This window comes from Rhagoletis zephyria, unplaced genomic scaffold (genome assembly GCF_001687245.7).
Source record: "Rhagoletis zephyria isolate East Lansing unplaced genomic scaffold, Rhagoletis_zephyria_1.1 Rzeph_scaffold_00498, whole genome shotgun sequence".
NCBI lineage: Eukaryota > Metazoa > Arthropoda > Insecta > Diptera > Tephritidae > Rhagoletis > Rhagoletis zephyria.
In genome coordinates this window covers 59,234-68,249 of record NW_016157582.1, presented here as the reverse complement: position 1 = coordinate 68,249, position 9,016 = coordinate 59,234, and the positions used below count along the sequence as shown (strand labels likewise).

Below are 9,016 nucleotides of genomic sequence, written 5' to 3'. Positions count from 1 at the left end.
TGAAAGTTCATTAAGAAACTTGGCTGCAGATGAGGAGCAGTTTAACAAGACATTAAGAATGCCCTTTTCGTTATTTAATGTGCTGCACGAATTTCTGGAGGCTTCGCTGACCAAATATTCAATCAGAACACCAATATCGAGCCGCTGCAGACTATTTATAACCCTGATGTAAGAGAAAATCGGTTTTACTTAATAGTATACGTATAATTTTCCATATATGTATCTGGTTTTATTTTTTTGTTGCAGATATTTGGCTCACGGTGGCACTCGGCAATTCCACACAATAGTTCACAGGATCGGCCTGACGACTTTCAGGAAGATTACGTTGGAGACATGTATGACCATATGGGATCTGTTAGCTGACCTGTATGTGGCGACCCCGTCAGAAACGGAATGGGGACGTATTTCCAATGAGTTCAAGTCGCTGTGGAATATGCCCAACTGCGTTGGTTCCATCGACGGAAAGCACATTAATATTACCTGTCCAGCGAATTCAGGGTCGATGTACTATAATTACAAAGGCAATTATAGTATCGTGCTTTTGGCCGTATGTGATGCCAATTATACCTTTACCTGCGTTGACATCGGAGCATATGGAAGTCAAAGCGATGGCGGTGTCTACCACTTTTCAAAACTGGCAGATGCTATTGAAAATGATAGGCTCGGCCTTCCACATGATCAGCCTCTGCCAGGAGAAACCGAGCCATTTCCACATTATTTAGTAGGAGATGCTGCTTTTCCCTTACGGCGTTATTTAATGCGACCATATCTGGGTAGAGGTATTCCAGAAGAGCAAGAGTATTTCAATAAAAGACTCTCTCGTGCAAGAAGAGTTATAGAAAATGCATTTGGAATACTCACTGCCAAATGGAGAATATTGAGAACGACGCTATGCATGGCCCCGAAAAATGCAGAACAAATAGTGAAAGCTTGTATTGTCTTGCATAATTTTATTAAGCTTTCGTGTGCAAACTATGTAGCAAGCGATTTTGTTGATCGCTACGAAGAGGATGCCACCATCGCTGGCTCATGGCGAAACGAAGTAGTTCCATTGCCCTCAATAAGTAGGGTGTCATCGAACCGAGGCAGTTCAAATAATTATGATTTAAGGGATGCTCTGAAGACACATCTTTTTAACAATAAAATTTAAATAATTACTACTCACTGAATATGCTTTGTTTTTATTATTTAAGATAGAAAACAAAAATTTGAACTCACAGTATGAGGGCACTTATTGGTAATGTTTTAAATGTCGTCACATCTTTCAGGTTCGATTACATATTTATTACATATTATTACATTACATATATATATTATATATTACATATATATTCGATTACATATTTAATTCGCAAAATCAAAATCAGATTTCATACTAAATTAGATTACATATAAAGTTCGCAAAATTGAATTCAAACTGGATGTCATTTAAATTTTTAAATTTCGTAAATTCAATTTTTATAATTTTTATATTGAGCATAGATGTATTGAAGTACGTCCATTTGAAAATCTAGGCGGCTCTCTTCTGGGACCTTCTCAAACACTTCGCCAATCGCACCCAAGAAATTGTTGTGTGTTTTTTTTTTGACTATCCACAAACTGACTTACTTCGTTGACTAGATCGTTAAAGGCGGCGTTCTCATCGTTTTTTTTTTCTTTTGTCTCTTAGCCGGCGTTGGGGCAGTGGTTTCTTGCTCTTCTATTATAATGTTCCCACTCTCGCCTATTTGGAATCCAAAGGAAGTATCCAGTATATCTGGTTCTTGCCCGAGAACTTCTGGCGTTTGGGAGACGATGTTTGTTGTTGTCCTTAAAATATGTACATATAAATTACAATTTAAAATATAAATACTTGTTGTACAAATGTAAAGTACACTTACTGTCTGGGCGTGACCGTGTCTTTCAAAAACGACGCAGCACTTCCGCTAGGTTGTTGATCAACCTTCAATTCTATTCCATATCGGTCTCTTAACGATTTCCATCGCTTTCGGCAGTTTTCCTCTGTAAAGTAAAAATATAGTATTCGTCACAATTATTCGTCACAAATTTGTTATAATTTGGTTCGTCCTATTACAAAACTGCTATATGTTTGAAAAACTCTATACTAACCAGGATGTCCCACAGCAGCAGCTACATTTCGCCAAGCCAAATCTTTCTTCACCCGATCGCGGTAACTAAGCTGTCGTTTGTCCCACAAGCAGTTGTGTTTTTCAATCTCTGCTATAAGTTTTTCTTCGAACATCTTGCACTAAAGCTTCCGATATACCAACCAACACACAAGAATCGGATAATACAGCAGCCGGAACGATAAAAAAGTAAGGTATCTGTAAAAAATATTGTTGTTAGCAACAAATAATATTATTAATAACAAATAATTGTTTAATATAAACTCTTTTACCTCCAGTTGAATATTTCGCCTTATAAACACGGGTGGAAGTGGCACAGGCAAATGAAACTTTATGAAAACCAACGAATCTGGTGGCCGGAACGATAAAAAGCAAGGTATCTGAAACATTCGGATTCTGGCATTTGAGGGCGAAGGTGGTTCGTCGCGAATAAAAATTTTCTAAGTGTTCTATATCCAAAAAAAAAAAAAAAAATAAGATTCTTGTGACAAAGGCCGTGTGAGTGGGTGCATGTGTGTGCTAACTAATAGCACTTTAAACTAATTCCTTTTTGCGTCGCGTAATTTAACACATAATTTTGCTGCAACAAGCTGGAAGGCAGGTGAGTCTTGGCTAGACAGAGTTTTTCATTTTTTCTCATTCATTTTCGGGTGAAGTGCTAAGGAATAAATTCCATAGTGCCTGTTAGAAAGAAAAGAAAGCCGCCTCTTAAGGTGGGCAAGGATAGAAACGCCAAGATGGCGTCGTCGACTTCGTGGTCGGCGATGCCTGAGGCAGAGGCTTCTGCATTTGAGGGCAGTGCGCTGAAAAGACCAAAAGTTTTGGACAATAGAGATGTGACAAATTTCTATGAGCTCGCCAGCGGTGGAGGGCTCATTCAGATTAAACCCAGAAGTAGTGCGAAAAATAACGTGTGTCCTGAAAAGGGCGGGAAAAATTCAGAAAATGATGAAAATGGCGGGAAAAATGTAGAAAAATCTAGAAAAGGCGGGAAAAGTTTGGAAACAGTAGGTAGCATGGAATGTGAGAACCTTCCAGTAAATGAACAGTTGCAAGAAGCACAGTTAGCTGTAGTTAACGAAAATGAACAAGCAAGAGGAAAAGAAAATGAAAACGCACAAAAGACAGTGATGTACCCGCATACATTTAAGGGGGAGATTTTTGTTTTAGTTGATTCCTCTGAATGCCCCAATATTAAAAACGAAAAAATTACCACAGGGTTAACTCTGCTAAGTCAAATAAAAGACATGCGTCACAAAGATGTTGAATTCATTTATGCCTTGGGTAAAACACTATACAAAGTAACTTTTAAAAACACCTATGCAGCGAACACATTCGTGCTCGATGACAAACTTCCGAAAAGAGGCCTCAAACCTTTCATTCCTCGCACTGCACTCGAAATATACGGTGTAGTTAGGGGTGTACCCACATGTTTCAGTGACTCAGATTTCTTAAATAATGCTATATCCAGCATCCCTATCAGGTCGGTCAGACGCTTTACGCGCAAGGACCCTGCAACCAATGAATACGTTCCAATTACCACATTAAAAATAGGCTTTTCGGGCAATGAGATTCCCAAGCAAATCATATATGAATATACAAAGTTGGATGTAGATTTTTATATCCCTCCCTTAAGACAATGCAACAATTGTGGGAGACTAGGTCATACTCAAATGTCTTGCAAGTCAAAAATTAGATGTATCAAATGCGGCAAGAGTGAGTGCAAAGCGGACTGTGAGGCAAACAACTGCATCTTATGTGGAAATAGTGGCCACACGGCTAAAGACAAGCTCCGCTGCCCTCATTGGGAAAAGGAGATCTCTGTGAACCGCATCAAAACGGTAAAGAAAATGTCAAGGAAAGAAGTTCTTGACACCTATTACCCAAAAAATAACAACAGATTCAGCATTTTTGAGGAGGACGAAACCACTTCTGTGATCAGACTGATGGAACGATAGATAAAGACTCCAATATAAATCGTAGTTTAACAAGAAAATCTTATAGCTCAATTCTCAAAAATCAGCAGGTCAGACATGAAGCACCTCAACCAAGATATACTAAAAGAATCGACAACAAAGTTAAAAATAGCCCGGTCTTTGAATCACAAGCTTACCAAAAAGGATTAGTATCCCAAATGGAGAGATTAATGACTCAGCTCCTTAGAATCACTCAAAAAATTTCAATCGAATCTCAGGATAACAACACTTTTCAACAAATTCAATTTCTTAAAAATCAATTTGACTTGATTATGAACAACAATGACGAGAGAGCTATTATTAACTATGACAACTCCTCCTTCCTTGAAAATGAAGATTCTACAGTATAACATCCAATCTCTAAAAGCTAATATAGATTCTCTAGAACTTTATATCAACAAACATCAATTCGACCTGGTATGCCTAAACGAAATTTTTCTCACTGCCAACTCTTCCCACAGGAGGTTAATTGGCTACAACATGATTAAGAAATATCGTAGCGATGGGTATGGGGGTGTGGCAATCGCCATAAAGCGCAACATAAAATATAAAAGAGTAACTTTCAACTCCGATTTTGATATACTAGTAATTGAAACTCTCAACCTCAGCCCAAATATTTTTCTAGTCACTGTGTACTTCCCTCCTAATGTAGCCATTAGTGAGTTTAATAATGAAATGAGACGAGTTGTTGATTTTGCAGATCGGCATGAAAATGTTTTTGTAACTGGAGATTTCAATGCTAGGGCTACGATATGGGGTGACACCTTTGAGTCCAACAGAGGCAAGCACTTAACCCAACATATCCTGCAATCGAGTCTTTTTTGCTTGAACAATGGCCCCTTTACGTATCAAAGGGATCTACGCTCAAACAATGGCTCGGTGTTAGACCTCTCTTTCACAAATAGTGGCTCACCTTGCAGTTGGCATGTTGATGCCATCAGAATTGGTGGCAGTCATCATCTACCTGTAACAATTGAAGTCAGCGGAATTAACAGTAACTCGTGCCTTTTTATGGCCAAAAATAAACTTCTCTCCTCACTTAAAACTCTAGAATGCGATGCCAATATACAAGATTTTGAAAATAAAATAACCGAAGAAATTAACAATGCCACCTACATTGTCAAAAATAACATGAAGCCCAAGGCCTGGTGGAATGACAATCTTAACAAAATGTACAGACTTCTGACTGCAGCTTCTAAGAAAGCAAAAAATTTTCCCAGTCCTGCTAATTTTGAAAATCTTATGATTCAACAAAAAGAGTGGAGAAGAGAAGTGAAGAAAGCCAAAAAGGCAAACTTCAACAATAAAATTGAAGAAATCAATACTGGCAGTGGAAGAAGTGTGTGGCGGTTTGTTAAAGCCCTAAGAGGCGATTACAACCAAGGCAACTCCTCTTGGAACCATGAAAACGATATAAGCTTTCTAGCAATGCTAAATAGGCAGGTACCCAACCAAACCACTAGACTAGCAATAAATAAAGAATTAGTTTATGATCATAACTTGGCAATCACCTTTGATGAATTATTGAGCAGCTTAAATAGGAAGAAAAAAGGATCAGCAGCTGGTGTAGACAAAATAACATATCAAATGTTAAAAGCTCTACCTGAAATCACCTTAAGTGCTCTAAGAACATCTCTAAACGATCTATTTCTGTCCAATCAAATTCCTGATCACTGGCGTATCATAAAAATTGTTCCTATCCCCAAAAAAGAAAAGGATCTAAATGACTTCAATAACTACCGACCAATTGCATTAATATCTGTCTTACTCAAACTAATTAACTCATGTATCAAGGATAGACTATACCGCTTCTTGGAGAACAACAATAGCCTTCCTGAAAATACATTTGCGTACAGGAAAAATAAATCATCCGCTGTATGTATCAATCACATTCTGCACAAAATAAGCCTCCTTAAATCCATGAAGAAGCAGGTAATTTTCTGCACTACTGATATTGCCAATGCCTATAATTGCGTAGATATTAAAATCTTAAAAAACCAGCTCCTTGAACTAAATGTTGAAAGTCTTTATACTGAGTGGATAATAAATTTCCTGGCCTTTAGAGTACTTAAGGTAGGAAACAATAGTACAGAGATCTATAATGGTATACCACAGGGCAGTTGCCTATCTCCACTACTCTTCAATGTATATACCTCGAGCTTTCATGATCTTACAGAGGATAACCTCCAACTTTTGCAATTTGCTGATGATTTTTGTTTCATATCTTCTGGTGCTGACCTGTTGGAGGCACAGCAAAACCTACAAACTACACTCAACTCCTTTGCTGACAGATGCAATTCTCTAAATTTTTCTGTAAATCCGGATAAAACGAAGCTGATGCACATATCTAAAGGACCAAAAAAAGACATTGTCATTAATATGAATGGCACAAGGCTGACGCAAGTTAATGAACTCAAGGTACTCGGAAGAACCATAAACAGTTCGCTGACTATCAAAAATCATTACTTAAAAATTTGTGAGGCATCAGCAAATAACATAAAACTTTTTAAATATCTTACAAATATTAAATCAGGCCTTCATCCGCAAAAAGCTCTAAATTTGTACAAAGCTCTGGTTAGATCGAAAATTGAGTATTGTAGTACCACTACAGCCAACTGTTCTAAGTCTGCTGTTAAGAAAATATGTACGCTTCAAAACAAATTTCTACGGAGATGCCTAGGTTTAACCCCATCCACCCCCATACCCATCCTATATGCTATTGCTAATGAACTGCCTCCAAAAGAAAGGTCCATATGGCTCACCGCCAAAGAATTTGTCAAAATCTCTGCATATAATGATAATATTTCTACTTCAATAAGAAAGAATCCTCTTTTAAACTCTAGCTACTCCTCTGTATATGGAAAGTTCTCTGACATCCTTGGCCGTCTTGATGTGGTTCACCACAATTTCCATATCTCCAATCTTCATATCTGTGATAATATGTTACCTGACAAAAAATCTAATCTGACAATTGAGAGCATTAAGACTCATCACTCTATGATTTTAAACAGTTATAAAAACAGAGGTTTTTATATTCTGTATAGTGACACCTCCCTGGCTGAAAATAGCACGGGCTGTGGAATTTTTAACTACTCCCAGAACTCTGATCACCTTTTTTGTATTGATTTTAAGTCTTCCTCCACTTTTGGAGAACTTCATGCCATCAATGAAGCAATTAGCATTGCTATCATGAACAAACAGGACAAGGTTGTTATATTCACCGACAGCCTCACCTCTTGCCATATATTAAAAAACTCTCAAACAAAAAATTCCATTGCTCAACAAATACATAAAAAAATACTTGACGCGGATAGTATACTGATAGATCTGGTATGGACCCCAAGCCACGTTGGCATTCTGGGGAATGAAAGGGCAGATGAACTAGCCAAAAAAGCCACCAGTGAAGGTACCTCTATAAGGGCCAAATACACAGTTGACGAAGCTATTAGGCAGATTAAAAATACCATATTTGATGAATGGTACAATGAATTCTTAAACTACTCCTCATTAAAATCCAACCTTTTTGCATCTGTTTTTCCATGCAGGAAAAATTCCGCCTGGTTTAAAAAACTAACATTATCACCAACTGACATTAAAACGCTTAACAGAGTCCTATCAGGGCACACGTATGATAAGGCATATTTGTTTAAAATCAATGCTTTGAATTCGCCACGTTGTTACTGTGGACAACTTGACGATTACATTCACCAAACCTTCCACTGCAGAAGACTCGATAATATTAGAGCTGAATTCGATATTTTCAGCAATGCTACCGATTTTCATTCAATTTTTCAAAACAATTATCTAGCCAAGATAACTCAGCTTGCCAAATTTTTTCAAAAGGCCAAAATATCTTTTTGATGTAAAAACTTGTCGTTAACTTTCCTAACCAGTTTGTTACTTTTTACGCCTTTTTAATTTTGCTATTCGTCACATATCATGTATAATATTTAATCGTTCCACCTAGCCCAAGCCTTTATAGTCCGTTATCGCGAACACTACTGAAAATACATGGCAATCACAACTGCCTTCTGTTACACACATGCTGTATACACATCATCATCCACACAATCAAAATCACTAATACACGGCTTCAGTTAACAAATTGCACTTGGAGAATCAAACGCACTAAACAACACAAGCAGAAACTACTACACGGGTTTTGGCCAGCGGTACTACTTTGTGTAGCAGTGGAAATACTACAGACACATTAGCAGTTACACACCTGTTTGAGCATACCATACCTGGAGGAACAACCTGACTATAGGGACTGTCGTCCTTTCAGTCATAGATTTCAGAGCCCAAAAAAAAAAAAAAGGTATCTGAAAAAATAATGTTGTTAGCAACAAATAATTGTTTAATATAAATTATTTTACCTAAAATTGATGAAGAACGCGATAAAAACTGCACACAAGCAAAATCGACGCGAAAAATTGAAATGTCAAGAGTTGTCAAAAGCCTACAGCGCGCTGTCAAATAGAGATTTCGGCTAATCGATACTTTAAAGCGCTTCAAGCAAGTGAAGTAAAGCTGCCACTAGGCCAACTTTCATACATTTTAGTAGATTTTAAAAATTGTTTGACAGTTCTCAAAGCCAAGCAAGCAAAGCAAGCGTGCATTGGGCCAATACCTTAAGCACAGTGGAGTAGTAAGCGAGACGTACGCGGATAAGCTTAAAAGGGGTGCGGGGTGTGCCCCAGTAATTCTGAAGCCAAAGAAAAGTCAATAAAGTAATATAACCAGAAATGAAGTCAAAGAATGTATTAACCCAGCCAATTTAAAAGTTAAGGTTAATGGGATGTTTAATAGACAGGATGGTGCAGTTGAAATTAAACGTGTAAATAATAGCGATAGAGATATCCTAGCTGATGAAATCAGAAATAAGTTAAGCCAAAGATATGATGTGGAAATCCC

General features: G+C 37.5%; 2 protein-coding genes and 1 long non-coding RNA gene across 4 annotated transcripts; 2 read left to right on the top strand and 1 right to left on the bottom strand.

Moving 5' to 3' along the window:
* Nucleotides 1-830: 830 nt before the first annotated feature.
* LOC108359973 (uncharacterized) lies at nucleotides 831-2,471 on the bottom strand. 2 transcript variants are annotated; one of them, XM_017612092.1, is made up of 5 exons: nucleotides 2,399-2,471; nucleotides 2,110-2,324; nucleotides 1,881-2,001; nucleotides 1,609-1,809; nucleotides 831-1,129 (listed from the first exon to the last, which is right to left on the bottom strand). In XM_017612092.1, exons 2-4 carry the CDS (start codon nucleotides 2,240-2,242, stop codon nucleotides 1,617-1,619), a joined length of 447 nt encoding a protein of 148 aa, XP_017467581.1. In that variant the 5' UTR covers nucleotides 2,243-2,324; nucleotides 2,399-2,471; the 3' UTR covers nucleotides 831-1,129; nucleotides 1,609-1,616. The 2 variants fall into 2 exon arrangements, with proteins under 2 accessions (XP_017467581.1, XP_017467580.1); XM_017612091.1 differs by having other exon boundaries at nucleotides 831-1,809.
* Nucleotides 2,472-2,512: 41 nt separating this feature from the next.
* On the top strand, nucleotides 2,513-8,419 carry LOC108359975 (uncharacterized). The gene is made up of 2 exons (XR_001847025.1): nucleotides 2,513-2,727; nucleotides 8,070-8,419. It is a non-coding gene; the product is annotated as an uncharacterized LOC108359975 (long non-coding RNA).
* Nucleotides 2,777-4,306, top strand: LOC108359972 (uncharacterized). The gene is made up of 2 exons (XM_017612090.1): nucleotides 2,777-3,083; nucleotides 3,114-4,306. The coding sequence occupies exons 1-2, from the start codon at nucleotides 2,864-2,866 to the stop codon at nucleotides 4,082-4,084; spliced, it is 1,191 nt and encodes a 396-aa protein (XP_017467579.1). The 5' UTR covers nucleotides 2,777-2,863; the 3' UTR covers nucleotides 4,085-4,306.
* Nucleotides 8,420-9,016: the final 597 nt, after the last annotated feature.

Excerpts from the sequence above, each read along its gene's own strand:
- LOC108359972 (XM_017612090.1), top strand. The coding sequence starts at position 2,864 with ATGGCGTCGTCGACTTCGTGGTCGGCGATGCCTGAGGCAGAGGCTTCT. Across the intron at positions 3,084-3,113 it reads TTCAGAAAATGATGAAAATG|GCGGGAAAAGTTTGGAAACA; the intron begins GCGGGAAAAATG and ends AATCTAGAAAAG.
- LOC108359973 (XM_017612091.1), bottom strand. The coding sequence starts at position 2,242 with ATGTTCGAAGAAAAACTTATAGCAGAGATTGAAAAACACAACTGCTTG. Across the intron at positions 2,002-2,109 it reads TGCTGCTGTGGGACATCCTG|AGGAAAACTGCCGAAAGCGA; the intron begins GTTAGTATAGAG and ends TTTACTTTACAG. Across the intron at positions 1,810-1,880 it reads GACACGGTCACGCCCAGACA|GACAACAACAAACATCGTCT; the intron begins GTAAGTGTACTT and ends ACATATTTTAAG.